Source organism: Schistocerca americana, chromosome 2 (genome assembly GCF_021461395.2).
Source record: "Schistocerca americana isolate TAMUIC-IGC-003095 chromosome 2, iqSchAmer2.1, whole genome shotgun sequence".
Taxonomy (NCBI): Eukaryota; Metazoa; Arthropoda; class Insecta; order Orthoptera; family Acrididae; genus Schistocerca; species Schistocerca americana.
Genome location: NC_060120.1, coordinates 32,996,242 through 33,020,263, shown reverse-complemented (window position 1 = coordinate 33,020,263; position 24,022 = coordinate 32,996,242). Strand labels below are relative to the sequence as shown.

At 38.1% G+C, this 24,022-nt stretch overlaps 1 protein-coding gene across 5 annotated transcripts in view; it reads left to right on the top strand.

Annotated features, from left to right (window-relative positions):
- LOC124592612 (protein CLEC16A homolog) overlaps positions 1-24,022 on the top strand; it is a 248,311-nt gene that overhangs the window by 200,400 nt on the left and 23,889 nt on the right. For 2 of the 5 annotated variants that reach the window (XM_047131853.1, XM_047131855.1), the window contains exons 17-18: positions 2,329-2,471; positions 4,970-5,125. In XM_047131853.1, the coding sequence (XP_046987809.1) occupies positions 2,329-2,471; positions 4,970-5,125 (299 nt within the window). Of the gene's footprint in view, positions 1-2,328; positions 2,476-4,969; positions 5,126-24,022 lie in introns of those variants that run through there. The other 3 variants (XM_047131858.1, XR_006977591.1, XM_047131854.1) reach the window with 3 other exon arrangements.

The window sequence follows — 24,022 nt, the reverse complement described above, 5'->3', positions numbered from 1 at the left end:
CAAACTAGACTACCGTGTGGCACAACATGTAGCTGAACATAACATGCTTAATTTCAATTGCTGCTTCCCAACCCAGACCATCTGGATTTCCCCATCCACTAACACCATTTCAGAATTGCGCAGACGGGGGTTGTCCTTAGAACATGTTCTTCACTTCTGAAATTATCCTGGCCTCAGCCTGCTGTAACCTAATGTCCACATACCCTTCACCTAACAGTTTCCACCCCCACTGCCCTGTTACCCTCTTCCAACTAACACCCCCCATCCTCATAGTGCGCCGCTCTCTGCCAATGCACCCACCAGTCTTTTCACCTTCTCTGCTTATCTACTTTCCCTCCACCCTTCACACTGGACTTGCATTTGGGAGGACGATGGCTCAATCCCGCATCTGGCCATCCTGATTTAGGTTTTCCGTGATTTCCCGAAATCGTTCCAGGCAAATGCCGGGATGGCTCCTTTGAAAGGGCATGGCCAACTTCCTTCCCCATCCTTCGCTAATCCGATAAGATTGATGACTTCGCTGTTTGTCCCCCCCCCCCTCCCCCCCACTTCCCCACAGCCTCAAGAAGCTGTGCATGCAGTATTGTCATGCTGCCATCTAGTCCTTGAACTTTCCTCCGAACAGCACTGACTTTTCTACTCCTACGTGTGCTGGGTATTCCTGCCCCTACCCCTTCCCCACTTCCCTCTGAATTTCTTCTTTCATTCAACCCAATAGTTGCATTCTGGCCGCTGTGGCTGGAGACAGCACAGACTGCATGGTGTGTGTGTGTGTGTGTGTGTGTGTGTGTGTGTGTGTGTGTGTGTGTGTGTGTGAGAGAGAGAGAGAGAGAGCGCGCGCATCCCCCCCCCCCCCCCCCCCCACCACCCACCCATGTGTTTTCTCTTTTCTGAAGATAGCTTTGGATGAAAGCTCAATGTGCAACAGTATTTTCATTGTGCCTGCCTGCAGCTCAACATGTCATTTTTACAATGAGTAGCAACTTACCCTTTTTGTAATATTGTTGATACTCCAATCTAGACTTTCCGTTGTTTACTTACATTTTAAAACATTTTACTGGCTGGTAACTGTTATGCAATTTTCTTGACTTGCCAAACAGCCAAAGACACCATGAACCTGTGTGCGTTTCATTGTAGTCTTGTAAGCTCCCTGCTAGTAAATAAGAATAAAAGTTTAATTAATTTTTGGCAATCAGACCGTTTAATTAATAGTAGAGCTCACATCTGTTGGTTGAACTCGATTCTTAGTCATCATGGCCATACCCTAACAAATACAAATCATCATTAGTAGTATTCAAAGTCATAATTAGTAGTATTTATTGTTATTGACTGGAAAAATATTTAATAACAACAGTTCATGTCAAGTTTCACAACTTTTCTGGAACTAGTTGTCAAATGTTAGCCACTATGGTTTCTAGCTCTTACACAAACACTGTTGAAATTATAATTGTGCTATTCATACAATTAAGTGCATTACCAGCAATCATTCTTCCACTTATATGGAAAACTCAACATGAGGTACAATCCGCGTAAATCTCTTGCTATGTCCTTTTGTGTCTGCCCTGTTAACTAACAGTTCTACATCCACTTTAATATTTTTTAACATGACCACACACTTGCATCCATACTCCAGCCCCACACTTGATAAACTTCACAGTGCTAACTCAGTCAGTACGTGCCGGCCCCAACAGCTGCACTGCAGTTCAACAATGGAAGAAAGACAACACTGCCCTGACTGAAGTAAGCAGAATGCTTAGTGTCTCCACCAATTTACTTGTAGTTTAAACAGTTATTTTCAGAAGTAGTGACATGACAAAAATCTGAAATATGACGTATGAAATATGACATGAAATGACAGGACGTGAAATATGAAATAAATTTGAAAATAATTATTTTTTATTTACAATTGTAAAACAAGTGCAATGTGCCACCCATTGTCATGGCTAATCTTTGAGTGGATCAGCTCCTACTTTAGTTGTGGTGAAAGATGCATGTATTTAAAACTGGCTTAGCCATTGTTTAACTGAATATATTGACTGATTTTAATTTAGACCAATTTTCAGGATTATAACTACTCCTCTTTGACAAAATGTTTCATGGGAGTATAGGGCTGTTTCAAGCAGACTGAAAGTCAGTTTTCACCAATATTTCTTAATTGAGAGCGTAAGCACCCAGAAAGGCTTGAATATGGTTGCCTGTTCCAGTAGTTTGTGCTACTATTAGCAGCATGTTTGGAATTATGGAACATATTGTTCGAGCTGACCCATTCTTGCAGGAAAATAACCTTTCCACATTTGATGGTGTTCAGACAACTATTTTCAATTGCAGGCTAACAAAAGGACGTATAAAAGCACGCCAGAAGAAAATGCACATGATAGCCAGGCTTCTAGATCTTCCCAGCAATGTGTTGCCATGTCCCTCTCCACCACCTTATAATCTCATGGCACAGCGTGCAGCTGAAGCATCAGCAAGTAAGTAAGTCCATTACTTATGTCAATAAATGTATGTGAGAGAACTGTGATTTTGGAGGTCTGTTCTCTGTTCAGTGTGTCCTTGTTAGTAGAAAAGAGGAAGACTAAGGACTGAATGTTATTATTCTCATTATGTTTTAATTATTAAAGATTAGAAATCTGTCACATTTGTTTTAGTGATTGCACAGAGCAGGAGGGAAAACTTCTGCAGTTGGTTTGGGTTGAAGAGGGAGGTATGAAAGTTGTTAATTCATACCCACTGAATACAGTAAAACAGTGGGGAGAGGGTTTCATTGACTATAGTAAGCAATAAAAGTAGTCTAAACAAGAAAGTTAGTATAAAAGAAATGGAATTATGGTTTTATAGCACTGTTGTGTAAGAAATGCCATGGAAGAAATGTACAAGTATTTTATCAGTAATAAAAATATAAAAAGTATATAACTCAATAGTGTTTTGTAAATGAGTGCCAGCAGTTACTTTACATTTGTATGTTTGTTTTTGACAGCTACTGATTAGAGGTGGAAATTAGAAATTGTATTTCAAATGGGAAATACAGAACAATGTATAGAGACGTAAAAGGGATATTTTATAACATTAAACATATTGTCAGAGTACAGATAATGATTGTGGGCATGAAAAATTTATTCACAGATTATAGAGATAACCAGTTTAACCATCCAAAGGCATTCCTTATGCTAGGGCTCTAGTTGCCCCTCACAGCATCCAAATGAGCCAAAGGCAATGGTTCAGCAGATCAGCTCTATGTCACTGCTACAAGGCAAATTGATGTGTGTGTGTGTGGGGCTTGTCGACATATCATCATTTTCTGGTTTGTTTTTGAATTAAATTTAGGTTGTGGCTAAGGAAGTCTCCACTTCTGTCATTCTATGCAGATATATGAAGTGTATGGAATTTCTGTAAAATTAGTAAAACAAGACCAGCAAATTACTGGCTCTAGCTTTGGTAAATGAGGCATTCTTAGATGGCAAAGCATTAACTCCAGAAATCTTAATGAAAACTGTGTTTACCTATGATTAATATGAAGTTTTAAACAAATGATCCACCCAGTTACATGATTATTAGGTGGAGGGTGGATGCCACCAGTGATAAAAATGGAATGTAAATTGGGGCCAAGAATCATATTACGTAAAGAATTTTGAACTGTATCTAGTGTCTCAAGTATTGAAGTAATACATACCAGTGATTCTAAAATCAAGACTTTTGTATTATACTTTGAGTTGGAGATGGTTGATATCTTTGAAGGATAGTAGAGATAGAGATAGCTACATATTAAGGCACAATGTGCAAAAAAAGCCAGAGGTTATCAAATTATTTGCATTTTCAGTATATGATTAAAAATGTTTGATTTAGTGAGGAGGAATTTAAGAGAGAAGCAGGGGGGAATGAAGATACAAAAACTGTGGCAGGATACACATTTCTCTCCCACTGTTTTCCCACACCAACTTTCAATCTTTACTCAGTTATTGTCCCATTCCAGTGGCTGTACTTCTTGATCATTTTCTCTTCTACAGTGCATTTATTAAAATCTTTGGGATTTGAATTACTTCTGACATAATACCAGCACACACTTTCTTTTCATGTCCTATACCTTGCACCTCCACTGACAAAAACGCAAATGTGTCACTGATTTAAACTCCTTGTTCCATTTGTATTTCCTTTCTGCATTGTCTCCTTGCTCATTTTACTGCCACAGCTTTTGAAGACAGTTTTAATGATTGTAAAACCTCAAAATACAGCACTAACTTTTTGGTTTCATTTTGACTTTATCACAGATACTACATTACGTAAGTATAATAGTTGTAGCTTTCATTTTTGACTTTCCTGTTTAGATTAATTATTTCTAACAGACCTGATTGATTTCCAGAACATTTATGCAATTGGGTATGACAGGCTTTCAGTGTTCCCTGAATTACTGTAGCTTGTTCTTTAGAGCTTGTAAAACTTAACTATTTAGTTTTTCTATGTGTGTTTCTTTCTGGCTGATTAAAAATGTTACCCTTTATCACAAGCTAATATACTTCTAACAAGCAACTGACTGTCTTGCCTCTTAATGTGCTATAATGGTGGTTTCCTTATGTTATTGTACTCTGCTTTTGCTACTTATAACTTGTCTGCTTTGCTCAGTTCAAGTTGCATATTACGTGTCTTTCTTTTTTTTTTTTTTTAGAAACATTGTGTAGGCTTTTTGCTTGTGTGTGCTCATAGGCATATCCTTGAGCTTCATACAGGTAAAAAAAAACTAGTTTGTTGTATAACAGACAGAGGTATCTTCTTAATTCTTTCACAGTATTTGAAAACCATTACTGTAATGTACATTTGTCATGAAGCAGTGAGAAAAGTTGAGTCATTTAAAATGTTGAAGAGTTACAGTTACATTTTATAAATATATATTTGGAGAGATTAAGGAAATACTTTGTCTGCTGGTTAAAATTCTTTTTGAGATTGAGCACTTACTACAAGTTTCTGGTGAGTGCAGGATCAAGCAGTGGTAGAGCCCCACAACGTAAAACGTATCGACGCTTTCAATTCCAAGTCAACAGAGTTCCAGGATTTGCAGCAGCCCGTGGCCAGGATAGCCCTCCTTCTACAAGCAGGTCTAGCTCACCATGTAACAGGCGCTCAGGCTCACAAGGTTGGTAAAGGAGTAGAGTTGACATAGAACTGTAAAATTTTGTATCCAGTGCAGTATTTGACTTTGCAGTGTTATTTACGAGTGAAAAGAGGAAGCCGTCCATGATGATTCCCCATTGCAGGTACCATATTAAGAAACACTTTTTCTCCAAATATTCCTTTCTGAATAATGTTATCAAACACTAATTTTTATTCTGTTAATTCTTCCTACATTTCACATACAGTATTTAAATATTCCTATGAATGTATTTTTTCTTTTCCTGGATGTGATTATTTATCAGCTGTTACTGAAATCTGTGTATTTCTTAATTATCTGAGGGATATGTATATTATCTCTAGTAATCTGATTTATCTCAATATAGTAGTCCATGGTACCTAAAACTTTTAATATTTCATGTACAGATAAGCCTCCAAGACTCTCGTAATTGCTCACTCAAAGCAAGCTAGCTAGCCAGCAGCTCTCTTTCTCTCTCTCTCTCTCTCTCTCTCTCTCTCTCTCTCTCTCTCTCTCTCTCTCTGTGTGTGTGTGTGTGTGTGTGTGTGTGTGTGTGTGTGTGTGTGTTTGTGTGTTCCTTTTCCCCCCACAGATCCAGTTGTCCTGTAATATATAATAAAATTTAGGCATAGAATTGGAGTGATAGATGGTTGTTTCATGTCCCACTTGTTTTATGCTGAATTCAGTGAGAGATCACTGCAGAGTTTTAAGTACACAGATTTCTGTCAGTTTTGTAAATAAATAAGGAACTGAAGAATCTAAAAATGTTTTCCAATATACATAATGCAGCTGTGTCCAAACATTTACACTACTTAAGTTCTGTTTTTCTTAAAAATGAAATCATGGGACTTGAACAAACCACCTAGGGCTGAACTGAACAGAAAAGCTATCCTTTCTTTTAATTTTGGGCATCTACAAAATAGGAATACTGGCAGGAATTCTTTCACAAGATGACTTTCTTGCCATTCCTCTTGTTAAGAAAAGTTTAATGCGGTAATATATTATTGACCACCACTTATGACGGTCAGATTAGTAAGAGCTGTATGCAATTGGAGAATGTGCATACGTTATTTGTATATGTGGATAAGTTGGTGCATTAATTCATTTGTATGGTTATTCTCTGATTCATTTTCATTTTGATCTTCTTCCTCTGCTAATATTCCACAGTAAGAATTTGTAGATAACATGAACTTCAGCAGCTGATTCTCTGTTATATACATTTAGGGAACAGCAATGGTGAAAATGAAATAACCCATTAGCTTAGCCCATACAGCCAACTGTACAGCCATGTTCTATGCAGACATGGTAAACCATATTACTGAAGAATGATTTACTGTGTTGCTGCAATATGCATCCCAAAGTATTTAAGCAAATAGGAAGACAACTTTAGTATATTGAAGATTGCAGATTTGCACTAAGGCATATATAAGTGGCACTACAGAAATCTAGGAGGCAACCATCTCCTCTCAAGTGAAGATAGTCATCTGTGTTGCATGAGTAAATGATAGAACTATTAAGGAGTGTCGGAATAGAAGTTGGAGTGCTGGAATAGAAGTTACATGATTTTCCTTAACACCCAAAATTATACATATTCTCTGTTTCTTCTTAAGCTGCTAACTGGCTGCTGGTGATTTAACTGATAACTGGAAGAGAGATAGAGAAGTACCCCTATCTTACTCTCTCATAGTGATAGGATTCAACATTTCAACATTACCACATGCCATGAAATACAGTTATTTATGCTGTAAAATCTCTGAATTGTTATGCAATTGTCAAGATGATTGATGTAGAGTAGTATGGATTTGTAGGTTGAGAGGCCTGGTGGGGTATGTAAAGTGACTAAATGTGTTAGGTTCATTTTGTCCCCGCAAATTAGCAGTGTTTCATTATGAAATTTCATACGTTGTTGTTTTTTAGTTGTTGCTGAAGAACATCAGTTTGATTCTACTATACCACAAAAAGTCTTAAGTGTTTGACACAATGTCCCATAGCAGATTGTTAACGAAAGTCTGAGCATACAAGCTAGGTTCACATATATATCAGTCACTCAAACACTCCTTAAGTAATAGAAGCCAATACATTGTCCTCGATGGTGTGTGTTCATTAGGGACAAGAGTGTTGTCAGGAGTATCCTAGGGAAATGTGATAGGAACACTCTTGTTCTCCATGTTTGTAAATGATCTGAAAGATAGCGTGAGTGGCAATCTGTGACTGCTGATGATGCTGCAGTATACAGGAAAGTGTCATTGTTGAGTACTGTCAGGAGGATGTAGGAAGACTTAGTGCAGAAAAATGTAAGTTAAATCAGATGAGTAGGAAAGACAGTCCTGTAATGTTAAAGTACAGTATTAGTGATGTGCTGCTTGACACAGTCATATCAGTTACTTATGTAAGCATAATCTTACAAACCGTCCTGTGAACCATGGACCTTGCCATTGGTGGGGAGGCTTGCGTGCCTCAGCGATACAGATAGCCGTACTGTAGGTGCAACCACAACGGAGGGGTATCTGTTGAGAGGCCAGACAAACGTGTGGTTCCTGAAGAGGGGCAGCAGCCTTTCCAGTAGTTGCAGGGGCAACAGTTTGGATGATTGACTGATCTGGCCTTGTAACACTAACCAAAACGGCCTTGCTGTGCTGGTACTGCGAACGGTTGAAAGCAAGGGGAAACTACAGCCGTAATTTTTCCCGAGGGCATGCAGCTTTACTGTATGATTAAATGATGATGGCGTCCTGTTGGGTAAAACATTCCGGAGGTAAAATAGTCCCCCATTCGAATCTCTGAGCGGGGACTACTCAAGAGGACGTCGTTATCAGGAGAAAGAAAACTGGCGTTCTACTGATCGGAGCGAAGAATGTCAGATCCCTTAATCGAGCAGGTAGGTTAGAAAATTTAAAAAGGGAAATGGATAGGTTAAAGTTAGATATAGTGGGAATTAGTGAAGTTCGGTGGCAGGAGGAACAAGACTTTTGGTCAGGCGAATACAGGGATATAAATACAAAGTCAAATAGGGCTAATGCAGGAGTAGGTTTAATAATGAATTAAAAAAATAGGAATGCAGGTAGGCTACTACAAACAGCATAGTGAACGCATTATTGTGGCCAAGATAGACACGAAGCCCACCCCTACTACAGTAGTACAAGTTTATATTCCAACAAGCTCTGCAGATCACGAAGAAATTGAAGAAATGTATGACGAAATAAAAGAAATTATTGAGATAGTGAAGGGAGACAAAAATTTAATAGTCATGGGTGACTGGAATTCAGTAGTAGGAAAAGGGAGAGAAGGAAACGTAGTAGCTGAATATGGATTGGGGGTAAGAAATGAAAGAGGAAGCCACCTGGCAGAATTTTGCACAGAGCACAACTTAATCATAGCTAACACTTGGTTCAAGAATTATAAAAGAGGGTTGTATACATGTAAGAAGCCTGGAGATACTGACAGATTTCAGATAGATTATATAATGGTAAGACAGAGATTTAGGAACCAGGTTTTAAATTGCAAGACAGTTCCAGGGGCAGATATGAACTCTGACCACAATCTATTTGTTATGAACTGTAGATTAAAACTGTGGAAACTGCAAAAATGTGGGAATTTAAGGAGATGGGATCTGGATTAACTGACTAAACCAGAGGTTGTAGGGTTTCAGGGATGAAGTAGTGAAGGCAGCAGAGGATCAAGTAGGTAAAAAGTTGAGGGCTAGTAGAAATCCTTGGGTAACAGAAGAAATATTGAATTTCATTGATGAAAGGAGAAAATATAAAAATGCAGTAAATGAAGCAGGCAAAAAGGAATACAAACGTCTCAAAAATGAGATCGACAGGAAGTGCAAAGTGGCTAAGCAGGGATGGCTAGAGGATAAATGTAAAGATGTAGAGGCTTATCTGACTAGGGGTAAGGTAGATACTGCCTACGGGAAAATTAAAGAGAACCACTTGTATGAATATCAAGAGCTCAGATGGAAACCCAGTTCTAAGCAAAGAAGGGAAAGCAGAAAGGTGGAAGGAGTATATAGAGGGGTCTATACAAGAGCGATGTACTTGAGGACAATATTATGGAAATAGAAGAGGATGTAGATGAAGATGAAATGGGAGATATGATACTGGGTGAAGAGTGTGACAGAGCACTGAAAGGCCTGAGTCGGAACAAGGCCCCGGGAGTAGACAACATTCCATTAGAACTACTGACAGCCTTGGGAGAGCCAGTCCTGACAAAACTTTACCATCTGGTGAGCAAGATGTATGAGACAGGCGAAATACCCTCAGACTTCAAGAAGAATATAATAATCCCAATCCCAAAGAAAGCAGGTGTTGACAGATGTGAAAATTACCGAACTATCAGTTTAATACGTCACGGCTGCAAAATACTAACACAAGTTCTCTACAGACGAATGGAAAAACTAGTAGAAACCGACCTTGGGGAAGATCAGTTTGGATTCCGTAGAAATATTGGAACACGTGAGGCAATACTAACCCTACGGATTATCTTAGAAGCTAGATTAAGGAAAGGCAAACCTATGTTTCTAGCATTTGTAGACTTAGAGAAAGCTTTTGACAATGTTGACTGGAATACTCTCTTTCAAATTCTAAAGGTGGAAGGGGTAAAATATAGGGAGCAAAAGGCTATTTACAATTTGTATCGAAACCAAATGGCAGTTATAAGAGTTGAGGGGCATGAAAGGGAAGCAGTGGTTGGGAAGGGACTGAGACAGGGTTGTAGCCTCTCCCCGATGTTATTCAATCTGTATATTGAGCAAGCAGTGAAGGAAACAAAAGAAAAATTCTGAGTAGGTATTAAAATCCATGGAGAAGAAATAAAACCTTTGAGGTTTGCTGATGACATTGTAATTCTGTCAGAGACCTCAAAGGACTTGGAAGAGCAGTTGAACGGAATGGATGGTGTCTTGAAGGGAGGATATAAGATGAACATCAACAAAAGCAAAATGAGGATAATGGAATGTAGTCGAATTAAGTCGGGTGATGTTGAGGGTATTAGATTAGGATGTGAAACACTTAAAGTAGTAAAGGAGTTTTGCTATTTGGGGAGCAAAATAACTGATGATGGTCGAAGTAGAAAGGATATAAAATGTAGACTGGCAATGGGAAGGAAAGCGTTTCTGAAGAAGAGAAATTTGTTAACATCTAGTATTGATTTAAGTGTTAGGAAGTCATTTCTGAAAGTATTTGTATGGAGTGTAGCCATGTATGGAAGTGAAACGTGGCCGATAAATAGTTTAGACGAGAAGAGAATAGAAGCTTTCGAAATGTGGTGCTACAGAAGAATGCTGAAGATTAGATGGGTAGATCACATAGCTAATGAGGAGGTGTTGAATAGGATTGGGGAGAAGAGAAGTTTGTGGCACAACTTGACTAGAAGAAGGGATCGGTTGGTAGAACATGTTCTGAGGCATCAAGGGATCACCAATTTAGTATTGGAGGGCAGTGTGGAGGGTAAAAATCATAGAGGGAGACCAAGAGATGAATATACCAAGCAGATTCAAAAGAATGTAGGTTGCAGTAGGTACTGGGAGATGAAGCAGCTTGCACAGGATAGAGTAGCATGGAGAGCTGCATCAAACCAGTCTCAGGACTGAAGACAACAACAACAACAACAATGTTACAAAGTAATATGAGATAGAGCAAGGACGTATGGTTAGTAATAGTGAAGTCAAACAGTCAACTTCAATTTATTAGGAAAATGTGGTCCATCTATAAAGGAGACAGAGTAAAAAACACTAGTGTAACTTGTCATTGAGTACTGCTGGAGTGTTTGGAATCCCCAGTAGTTCAGATTACGGAGAAACATTGAAGCAATTCAGAGGTATGCTCTTAAATGTGGTACAGGTAGGATTGATCAGTATGCAAATATTACGGAGATGTTTTTTGAGCTCAAATGGGAGTCTGTGGAGGGAAGATGACTTATTGCAGAATGATTCTAGTGCTGCCAATGTACATTTTGCATAACGACAGTGAAAACAAGCTAAAAGAAATTAGGACTTCTACGCAAGTGCATTGACAGTATTTTTCCCATAGCGAATGGAACAGGAAAGGGAGTGATTAGTAGTGGTACATGATACTCTCCATCATGCTCTTTATTGTGGCTTGCAGAGCTTGTATGTATAATTTAATTGGGTAGATAAAAATTCTACTTACTAAGCGACAGTGGGAGAACACATGAGTAAACATATTAAATTTTGATTTAATTGAAGGAGGAAGAGGGGGGGGGGGGGGTGGAATGGAAAGGGAAGGGATGGTTGATATCAGCTGCTTCAGGACTTTGTGTGGCACCAGTGGCAATACGTGAAAATGTGTGCCTGACTGGAATGCAAAGCTAGGCTCTCCTGCGTACGAGGCAGTTGCATTAACCACTGCACCCCACAGGACTTAGTGTTTAGCGCAACTGTGCAGACTATCTCGGTACGCCTCACAGCCGATACACACTCTCACTGAGTGCCACTTATCTGCTCTCCCTGTCCATTTTCTCCATGCTCACTGCATTGAGATTACCACAGGAGTTCGGACATACTTGTGTATCCACACTGAAGAAGGTGGATTCATTGCCCATCTAGGCAAGTCAGTTATATGAATGCGTGGTATCTTTCTTTTGGACATGTCCAAAAGAGCAGACACCATGCATTCATAAAAAAGATATTAAAGTCTGCAGGTTTTCAGAGCCAGTGGCTACATACAGATTGAGCATACAATTCTTTTCTATAAAACATTACTCTGCTTTACACAGTTTCTTTTAAATTTTTAGCAACCTGGAAATGTGTTGCAGTGTTTCAGAGTAGTATATGTTTGCTTGGTGCTACAATTAGGCTAATACTTGAAGTATAAAGCACTGAGGCACAAACATGTAATGTATTCCTGCATGAAATGGCCAATGAACATCTCATCACACACTTGAGCTGATGTGCCACTTTTGTATACGAACATTTGAGGGGCAAAAATGTCTGTATGTCAGTCAGTCAGTCAGTTAGTTATTTGCGTGTTCTATGGATCATAATTGTGATCTCTAACTATGAGTGGAATGAATCGGCTTACAATTATAATACATTTTCTCTCTGAAACATATCGTAATATGATGACAATTTACATGACTGTTTGAAGCACATCGGATAAGAACAGCCCCTGCCAGCAGAATTTATTAATGAGACTTTACCAAAAGGTAACTGCTGACAGAACTAACTACAAACCAAAAACACATCAAAATTTACTCTTTCGATTTTATGCAAGTAACACTCAGCTGTTTTAATACAGACAAGTTGATGATTTCAGTATGAAGCATCATACCAACAATATTTACTATTGCAGCTTAAGAAAAGCAACTGTTGGCACAACAAATGTGAGCAACCAATGCCAACAGAATTTACTATAGGAGCTTAAGAAAAACAACTGCTGGCAGAATTTAATAGAGTGATCGAATGAGCAAACACTTGTTCAGAAACAACCAACAAAGGACTATTAAAAACTATTGATATAATTAAAATTATGTGTAACACTGACATTAAGTGAGTGTTGAATTTAACTCAGAATGGCTAGTCCACAGAAATACTGGAGCAAATATATTTACTTGTACCAGGCCAGCAAGGCCGTGTTAAATAATGAAATTCAAACCAAACAGTACACACTTTCATTCAGAAAACTTATTACAGAACAGACCCTCAAAATTAGGCAGACCCAAAACTCAACACTGCTAATCACGTCCTGAAATAGTACAACTGCATACAAAATTCTGTCTGTAACATTGAACCATTAGATGGTAATGGAAGCAGAACCAAAAAAATACTGAGTTTAACAGCACTAGACTAAATAGCTGGGCAGCCACAGTAGTTTCTTAATTTAACTCCATTACTACAGGTTAAGGACATCATAAAGCTTTTTCCGTTGCAACTGAACAGTTTTTTTCAGTAGAGGCATTACTTATAATACACTGGCCCGTTTTGAGGTCAATGGGTACACAAAATAAACAGACACAATTAAAAAGTCCCCTTCCAGTAACACAAGAAACACAATCAATCAATCTCAAAAATTGTGTATTTTAGTAATTTTAGTGATTTATTTAGTATAATATGTATACAGAACAACTTGAGATTAAAAGAGCCACTCATAGTCGCAAGGCACAATAAACAACCTCAAATAAAATTTATTTACTACGGCACAGTAGTGACTTCATTTACGTGAGGTTTACAATTTTGAATGGGGCCCTCGAGCAGCACGTTAGGACTTTTCCAAGCAGTTCCACTAACACCACAAGATCAGTTACAGGAAACCACTAAAAACCACTTACTAAACAACCTAACATAACTAGTTCAGTGATTCTACTCTGCTTCTAACAAAATTGGGTAACCAGGACGGCAAGGAACACAGTCCACGTAACAATGTAACAACCATTAAAATGAAGAATAAATGCTCAGTAGAATTTCTGAGGATCCACATATAAATCAATCACAGCCCAAATAACAGAGTCCACAATGTAACTTTCAGTCAGGAACCAACAGAAATTGATCCACAAGCGGCCCTTGTGCCCAGTGGTCAGAACCGAGCAATAGGTAACAAATATGTCACCACAGCTAAGACAGGTTTTTTCTGGATACTTAAATGCCAAGAACAAGTAAATGTCTAACTGTCCCTTCAAAATAAGTTTTCCGCTGGGTGACCTTCACTGGCCAACCAGCAACAACTGAGACTAAATCAGCACAGACTATCACTTAAAATGTAACTACTACTCAAGCATACCACCGGCCACAAAGTCACTGCCCTTGCTACACGCAGTCACTTAATAGCAACTTACTAACTGTGCCCTTAACTCAGTTACACACTGCCCACCACAGCAGTGCTTAAATCGCTCATCATCAGACAGTGACTCCCCTCTGGTGGTGCAGGCTTCATTGTAGACAAGAAAATTAAAAACATTACAGATATTGAAAGAATCTCAGACTGAATAGAAATACTTGTTTTTAGAAATAAACAAAATATATTTCAAGGAATCTATAGAGTACATGTACTAGTGCGCTTAGTCTTGTGGGGCAAGTAGGAGACCTCTATGAAGAATTACAGAAACTGATAAATGACAGAATCCCACTACAAGATGATAGTGGAGGATTAAGCAAAAGTATGCCAAAAACTGAAGAATTAATCTTCTCTATGAAACTCATGTAAGTGACACAGGTAATACAATAGTGGAATTTGCAGAGGAGGACATGATTGTCCGTAACACATTCTTCCAGAAGAAAACAGATAAAAACTGGACCTGGCAATTCGCATCAGAATTTGACTATATTTTGTCAAATAACAAATGAATTAAACACAATGTGTCAGTCCTAACACACTTACCAATGCAAATTTACTGTGGACTAGTAAAATACAGAATAAAAATTGACAGACCTTGACAAAAACTAGTCAGAAATAGGACTGGAAAGTAAATTTTGATGATTTATATAAGGATAGGGAGCAAACCAAATACAATTATTCAACAACGTAGCATTGTGGAAAATGAAGGTGTGAATTACACAAAAGGTACAGTCGTGTAACAAATGTATATAGTCAGCTAACAAAAGATGTTGCAGATATGAGGGAGACAAATGAAATGACTATCTCAAATAGATGTTATCTATTAAAGGATAGAACAGTAAAAAGCTCAAATGATGATAGGAATGAGATAGAAATATACTGTATAAGGAAATGAACTTGAATAAGACATAATGATGACTATAATGAAAATGAAATTGAGGTTGCAGCAGTGCATGTTGCTAAGTGAGTGGATAGTCATTTTGCTGTAAAATAATCACACCGTGATGTTATAAGTTTTGGTTTTATTGCTATGAAATAGTTTCAACCTAACACTCATCTTCTGGCAGAACTTCAAAAAATAGATGTTCAAGACCACATGCATTTGCCATTTTAAATGATAAGTTCTGCCAGAAGGTGACTGTTATTGAAACTGGTTGCAGAATGATAAAACAAAAACTTAAAACAGATTGGGTTGGTGTTTTACAATAAATTTTTTTAATTTTTAATTTTTTTATTTTTTTAAATGCCACACAGTGTTAAGAAGATTGAAAATAGTAGAGCCAGGGAAACTTTACTGGTTTCCAAGAGATACAAAAGGCTAAAGATGTCCACATGGAAGCATTTGGCCAAAGATGGTAATGTGTAGAGAGGTCTAGAGGTGGCCTTTATGTAACAGTGAATGTTAAATGTTTAACATTCTTGTATATATGGTATGCTTGCTAAATGTGTTTAAATTAATTTACATTTTTTCATTACAGAATTTGTGCCACTGTCCCTGCCCCACCCCCACCCACCCAAGATTGCTGAAGAGTTACCATACTCTAAGCTATGTAATCTTCACATAAATTATATGAATATGTCTGAATGCCACTGCGAAAACAGAAACATCTTAGTTACTTCAACATGTTTGTACACAAAACTGCTGCAACAATGCAATTCAATGTCTGATATTTATTGTGGATTGTAAGCATGAATTTACTTCAAGGACATGCATTCACACTTGTACATCTGATAATTGGCTGATACTATCTTTCATTATACCATAACAGCAGTATAGAGTGGCGTTTTTTCTGTGGTGTAATTGTAGTACCACTCATGCATACCACTCCAAATTGTTGTTATATGTTTTCAAGATGTTAAAATTCTAAAACAAACTGTGAAAGCCTTTGAAGCTATCTGTCCCTTAGGAAACCAGTTTTAGCAAAATAAAGTCATAGTTAATCACTGTGATTGGTTGCTATCATCACTGGATTACCTGCTAGAGAAACAATCATGAAGATGTATGTGCTCATCGGGATGAAATTAATTCTGTATGTCTTGTATATTTTCAGTTGGATGTTGTGTTAATTGAGATGTTTTTCACCTTAGTATGAGTTTTATTGTCTAAAACCTCTTCAAACTACTGTTTGCACATCAGTGTCAGTGGTTGAAATGTCTGCTGCAAAACTGTATATTAACCTTATAAATGTGGTAACATCAAATTATAGTGAAACTGAAATATTTTTTGGTAGTCCCTAATTTATAGCACAGAAGTCATTTATTAACATTAGCTGAATACAGAATAAATGACACACAGCTCATGAAAATTACTGGTCTGTCAATTCTCTAGGACTAAAAATGAAAATAATTTGATAGATGCAGTTTGTTATGGAGATAGATACAATTTATAGGCTAGACAGTGTTCCATTATTTAGCTGTATGATATCACAATCTGCCAAAATAGAACTTAATGGTTCTGGGTAGAACTTGAGAACTACATGCAGGACCCAAGCAGGCCCATCAAACATGAAAATGAAGAAGAATAACCAGTGTTGTGCCAAGTCATTGTCGATACTTACGTCAGTGAAAAGGAACACTTTAGCTACCAAAAAAAAAAGTGTGTCTGGGCCCATGACCACTTGGCGTTAAATTGGCCGGGTGACAGCCCATTTGCCCTGCCAGCCAGATGTGCTGTGTTGTTCACTGCTCGCAGCAACCTGCCAGGCGTGGTTGTTATATTGCGCATCAATATTATTGTGTCAGCTATCGGTATCTCATGAGACTACAAGACATTTTAACTTAAAATTAAAATAACATTTTTTTTTCTTTTAAAGCTGAATGAATGGTTTACAAAATTTACAGACGTACATCTCTGTAATCATGAGGCACTTGCTGTGCCATATTATTTGAAAAGGGATAGTTTGCTAGATATAAAATATAAGGCAAGCAAAAATAGGGCACAAGTTTTGGGCACCAGTTTTGTTGTTCTCTGTATTCTGTCCTTTTTTTTCTTTTATAACTTGAAAATATTGCTTTCAGTTGTATTCTTTCTCGTAAAGACTTTTCCTCCAGTATTTCTCTGTTGTTATTGTAATATTCTTAATTATGCATTCATGTTGCATGTTATTTCAAAAGTATTGTTGTTTCATTGATATTGCATGGTATGATGTGAACCAGAAAAACCAGCTTTGCATGGAATGTTTGTGCTTGTTGGGTTATACAAAACTAACTTTTGTTGAAGTCTGAAGAAGAAAGTCCAAATGAATGCATTAATTAATATCTTAAAAAACAAAGCATAGGTGAGTACAACTTTGCTTTAGCATTTTTATGTAGTTGTCTACAAAAATTATTGTGTAAGTTACTTGAAACCTTATACTATCATTCTACATTATTCCGATTGGTTAAGAAGAGGTTGCATAGGTATTTGAAGTTTCAGTGCTAGTTTGATGTAATTTAGTTTAGATTGTGCCTACATTAATCAGTGGTTCAAAGCAATGTTCTTTGCATGTTAGCAGGATTTGTTTCTGTTGTAACGTATATCAGACTTAGGGCTTGATGGGCATTCTTTCTATAGTTCTTGTCACGTACACCATTGCCCAGTAATGTTTTTTTTTTCCAGAGATGTTTGTCATTGTGTGCAAGATTGCACATGTTACACAGCAGCAACTCTGGCCTCTTCATCTCTCTCTTAATGTTCATATTCATTGAAACAAAAATTACTACAACTAAAGCACTTCTGGTGAAAACTGACTACACCTAGACTTTTTTTTCATATTGAGGTCACTGTGTTGTAAACTACCAAAGCTTGGAATTGAAGCTGAGGAACAGTTATTCTTTCTTAGGAAGAGGAGGTATTTTTTGGGGTATAATATTACTTGGAGCAATATATTATCACTCTCAGTGGTTGGTGTTTCTTAGATGAGAAAAATTATATTTGCTTTTGCTTTACAAAGGAAGAACAGCAGAATTATTCACACTTACAAGCTAACATCATACACTTCTGCCTAGATGTCAGTGGTGATGTGTTGTGACATGTACTTAATTACACACCAAAAGCATTGGGAAGCCAACGTGTTCCATGACCAAAGTCCATGTAGACCAGTTGCAGGTGCTTCCAGGTGCATTTCACTTGATGGCCGGCCACATGTCATTGATAGGATTGAGGCCACATGATGTGCACAAGGGGGCAGGGAATACCAACTCTCTCATGTGTTGAGTGTTACTTAATCCATTATGACAGAGCATGGGAGTTAAGGGGAAGTGAAGTGTATTGTTGAAGGTACAAGTTGCATACAGTGGTCAGTAGGCAAATGAACAGATGCACGTATTCCGCAACAGGATCTTGAATATCCAACGTTGAAAGACAATGGCAGACACATCAAGGCCCTCTATTTCAGCCCATGTAACATCTTCCTACACAAAAATATCTCCACCATTTACCTTAACAGTGCCCTGTTGGCAAGTGGTATGCATCACTGGAACTAGTTAGCGATATGCTCATAACCTAGAATTGGCACATTCCAGTGTGTACCATGACTCATCAGTCCAGGTGACCTTTTTCCACCCTTAAAATATTCAGTGGTGATATTCCCACACCATGCTAACATTCGTGTTCTCTCATATTTAAGCCCAACATTGAATTAGTGGGTTACTTGTTGTACTGCGGCTCAGCTATCTGATGCTAAAATCTGTTATAGTCAGTAGGTATCTCTGTTGTCAACACATTGTTATACACAGGAGTTGACTCAGAGTGTGGCAATTTTCCTCAAATTAAGGGACTTCGGGTACTCCCTTCACATGGTGACATGTAAAAATACTGCTTATATCCACACCCAAGGATGTGGAGTTCCCATGGATTGGGCATTTATGACCTGTGTGATCACATTTGCATATGAAATGCGCATATGGCATATTTTGGCCTGGAGTCCCTTTTCGGGGAGTTCAGTCACCTGGTGTAAGTCTTTTTATTTTACCAGACCTCGGAGAATTGCATGTCGATAATGATGAAATCATGATGAGGGCCACAGAACACCCAGTCCCCAAGCATAGAAAATCTCTGAGCCAGGCATCCAACCACCCTGATCGCTCGGCTACGGATGCGAACACATGTGCTGATGTGCTGGACATTTCTTTTATGACACTCAACATACTAGTAATAAATGTCTGATTAACTTTCTCTTGAATTTGTAGAGATTCTCATTTTTTTGTTTCGTGTCCGATGATGACTTATTCAAGTTCTTCAACTGGAGTGCAGAACCTCAGTCTCAGCTGTTGACAAGGTGACGAAGGCAACATGGAAATTATTTTTGTCTTCACATTTATAATGAAACTAACTTTCATTTTTAACAATAAGTAAATTTAAGGAGTACTTGGAAGCGAGTGTCTGGCTTCCAAGGTTCCTGAAGAGGCCTCGGGAAGATTTAAAATTATCTACTTTAATCTGTGTTCTTAATGTCGTCTTTTACTGAATAAATGATTCAACTACTTTTATTACATTGTCCCAGAATGTAATTCCTCAAGGCAAGAGAAACTGAATGTATGCAAAATTAGTTCCCACTGTTTAGTTTTTTCTGAGAAGTTTGTGTTAAGTGTCATACTTTTCTCCATAGCAATTAACTGGTAAGAGGACAAGTGCTGTTTTTCTGTGAGTGATTTTATGTTTGTCCTAGTTCCAGCCTTTTTACTGATAATTATCAACTAAAAATGACATATGGTAAACTGGAGAGCTGGTCAGAAATGACAGATTTTATGTTCTGCCCGTGAGAAATGTGTGGGTTGTTGTTGCCTTCAGTCTGAAGATTGGTGTGGTGCAGCTCTCCATGCTAGTCCATCCTGTGCAAGGCTCTTCATCTCTCGATAACTGCTACAAGCTACATCCATTTAAACATGTTTACTGTATTCAAGCCTTGTCTCCTTCTACTGTTTTTACCCCCCATACTTCATTACATTGTTAAATTGACAACCCTTTGATGCCTCAGGATGTGTTCTGTTAACAACCCCTTCTTTTAGTTAAGTTGTGCCATAAATTTCTTATTTCCCCAGTATGATTCAGTACCTCCTCATTTGTTGTTTGATCTACCCATATAATCTTCGGCATTCTTCTATAGCACCACATTTCAAAAGATTCTGTCTTCTTCTTGTCAGAATTGCCTATCATCAATGTTGCACTTTCAAACAAGGCTACACTCCAGACAAAAACCTTGAGAAAAGACTTTCTAACACTTAAATTTCTTTTACATGTTAACAAATTCCTCTTTTTTGCTTTTCTTGCTATTGCCAGTCTGTATTTATTATCCTTTCTTCCTTTGCCATCATCCATTATTTTGCTTTCCACATAACAGAACTCATCTACTAAATTTACTGTCTCATTTCCTAACCTGATTCCCTCACCCTGATTTATTTTGACTACATTACATTACAGTAGTTTTAATTTTAATGGTGATCACCTTGTAATGTTTTTGCAAGACACTATCTGTTCCTTTTAGTGCCCTTCCAAGCCCTTAGCCATCCATGTCAGAAGTACGTCATTGGCAAACCGTCAAGTTTTTATTTGTTCGCCTTGAACTTTAATTCCCTTTCCAAATTTCAATTTTTTTCCCCCCACAGCTTGCTCACTGTACAGATTGGACATCTTCAGACTAAGTCTACCACCCTGTCTCACTATCACAAACTAGTTTTGCTTTTATGTCCTTTTTGCTTTTATGTCCTTCAGCTAACTGTGGTCTGGTTTCTCTAGAAGTTGCAGATAACCATCTTGGTCCCTGTATTTTATCCCTTGTACCGTTAGCTTTTCAAAGAGTGTACTCCAGTGTACAATGTCGACTTTGCCTTTCATCATCCTACCTTCTGGAATAAGTTGTAGGACCAATATTGCCTCACAAATTCCTACACTCCTCTGGAACCCAAACTAACTTTCACCAAGGTCAGCATCTATCTGTTTTTCTGTTCTTGCATAAGTAATTTGATTTTTTGGTACTATTCACACCTGTCAGACCTGCCTTCCACAGAATTGGAATTATTACATTCTTCCTGAAATATGAGGTATTTTGTGTTTCTCACATAACTTGCACACCAAATGAAATAATTTTGTCATGGCTGGCTCTCTCTCCCAATAATAAATTTTAAAGTGGTAGTAATATCACAACACAATAGTGTTATCTAGTGGTTGCTTGCAAGAACTGGAATGGTGATCCACACATCAATTTGTTGAAAGGACCATTGGTCAGTGGGAGAATTAGTAGCTGTGGATGCAATACAACAAGCTACACCAGGTGAAACCAACTACAAAGCCATGGTACCATGGTATACTCCATGGCATTCATCCTACAGGAAAACTGCCAGCATAAACATGATTAAGAACTCGTGCTGCCCGACTCTGAGGAGCACCCCCAGCTTGTCTTGCTTGTAGCTGACAGCAATTTGCTTTGATAATGATGTGGATGGTTCATTGGTCATCTTTTAGTCAGTGATCAACCAGCTGTGTCTTCTTGAGTGACTTTCTACGGTGTTACTGTCTGATGAACCCCTTTTAAAATAAGTTTTGACAGTGTCTTAGGTTTTTATGTTTTATTTTCATCACTGTAAGATCTGTGAACAGAATGTCTGTGTGTGTGTGTGTGTGTGTGTGTGTGTGTGTGTGTGTGTGTGTGCGTGTGTGCGTGTGTGTTTAGCGACTTTTACAAGTTTATAAAAAATATTTAAATATTTTACTATCTTAACCATACCCGTCTTGTAATGAAAACAGCACAGGTGCTAATGGTGTAGTTGGCATGTTCCCTAAACACATGATTACGATATGAGCACATGACATATGCTTCTAAATGCAAAAGATGCAGAATGGAGTATATTGGTTAATTGACTCCATTTAACTAATTGATCAGTTACACCCTAAGGAATCTTTTTATAGAGTACTTCATTTAGCTGTTATCGTGTATTTTTTATGTTAGCAGGTCATTTTCATTTGTCAGAAAAGGTCATTATTGTTTATGTAAAACTACATAATGACTGTCTGTGAGATTAAGACATATACTATTTGCTATGAATCAGCTGTAGGTCTGGTTTGATACCATACGGGTTGTGTATTGTATGATAGGGTTTGGGTCCTTGTTTAGTATCATGTGTCATCACCAATTGCTGCAGTTTTTTAGCTGTCATTTTAAGTAACTGGGAAGTTTGTTGTTTATGTTAAGAACAAGTGTGTACCTGGCTTTGAAGCTTTTAGAGCTGTACATCTTGTTCACTTGTTCTAAATTTAGGTTTATTCTTTTGGTGTAGTTTTTCAGTATGGCATTCGTTTCATCTTGTGATGTTATACAGACTACCTTCACGAAAAAGGAACACCCTAAAATTTTAGTTTACTAAATCAATTACATTGTGAGTGAGTGTTACTATCACTTCAGCCCAAATATTCACCTTAGCAGAAAATGTACTACTTCTACAGTTCACTAAAAAAGTGGCAGTATGCACATGAGTTAAAATTACTTACCACTTGCTTGACAGAGCGGCACTAAAACAGAAATGTGGCAACACAATAACAATTAATCAATAACCATTATTAATAGTAATGATACTAAACTTTGCTTAACTTTGGTAGTAGTTTGATGTGTGATACTTGATGTCTTATTCTTAATGAAATGAAATCTGAAAAACTTGGTGATCTCTTGGCAACCTATGATATTGTCATTATGACAGAAAGTACTACGTAGACACTCATAGCTGGCAGTATCTATTGGTACATAAAGAGCGACTGCCGAGTGGTAGCTGTAGTACTCTGGACAAAAATCGCAAAACTGTACACCATAGAATAATTGCAGGAAATGGTGGCACGTTAGAACTGTAGAACTGCAGGAACTGTAGAACTATGGGAACTGAGGAAGTGTTAGTTGCTCATTGTATTTTGTGCCAGTTGGTGGAAGGATCACTGTCCTCACCAGTATTCGGCAAAGCAAAGCAAAGCAGTCCACTGTTGACGTTGCTCTCTCTGGCAACACTATTTATGGCCTAATATGACACCCTGATGGACATGGCAGAGAAGCCGAAAGGTAGTTCTAGTTGATGAGTGCCATATGGAGGCAGCTGCTCAAAATTGAGAAGGTGCCTAGGGAGTGGGGTGCCTGTGTGGCAGCTGCAACTCATGGGATTGCTGTGTACCTCCTTCCATGTACACGGTGTCCCTCCCCTGGGAGGGGGGACTATCAAAGCAGGCTGGCTTATTAGCATCCTGCTTTCTTGCTCACCAGCTTGTATTGTTGTTGGGTACATCCATGTTTCCCCTGGCTCCAGCCTCCCTCTGGCATTCACCTGCGATACTATAGGGAAGCCACAGTGAAGGGGCGGCCAGTGAAGAGCTTGCCATTTCGACATCCATAGGCTACGTGTCTTCCGATTTTGTACAAGGAGTTTTGCCCATGTTCATGTGAGTGCTGTGCAGCCTGATTTGGTTTTTATGACGTGTTTCTACTTCACTTTAAACATCGAATTGCCTAGCTGCTTTTTGACTATGATTCGTACGCATATATTTTTCTCATCTTGTTCATTGAAATGAGTACCGGATCATCAAATTTAAAATGTTGTTGTTGCAACTGTCAATGCAGCTTGGCCTGTGGAGCACGAGTGGCTTTAAAATTGATATTATTGTTTGTTGCAGACTTCTGTGGAGTTGCTTATCTCGAGATTGTGCATTGTGTGGACTGGCTCTGTACTCAAGAGAGGAAGATCAATAAGGCTTATGTCTATATTATATTGTTGAACCGCCTTCATCATGTGTGACTTGAAAGTTTGTATTGATCTTTCAGCAAGTTCATTGGCTCCAGGATGTAACGCTGCAGTCTTGAAGTGTTAATTGCTGTTGGTTTCATAAAATAGTTAAAATTTCTGAGAAGAAAGTTGTGTCTCATTGTCAGCGACATTGTACCACAAATGTTATTTATCGATTCTTCCGTAACTTCTTGATAGAACAATTCCATATTGAGGGTTGAATAACACTTAGGCAGTTTTTTGTTCTACTGATTTTTATTTGTATGAACTTGTTTTCAGCTTATTAGGCCATCTCGCATTCGGGAGGACGACGGTTCAATCCCGTCTCCGGCCATCCTGATTTAGGTTTTCCGTGATTTCCCTAAATCGTTTCAGG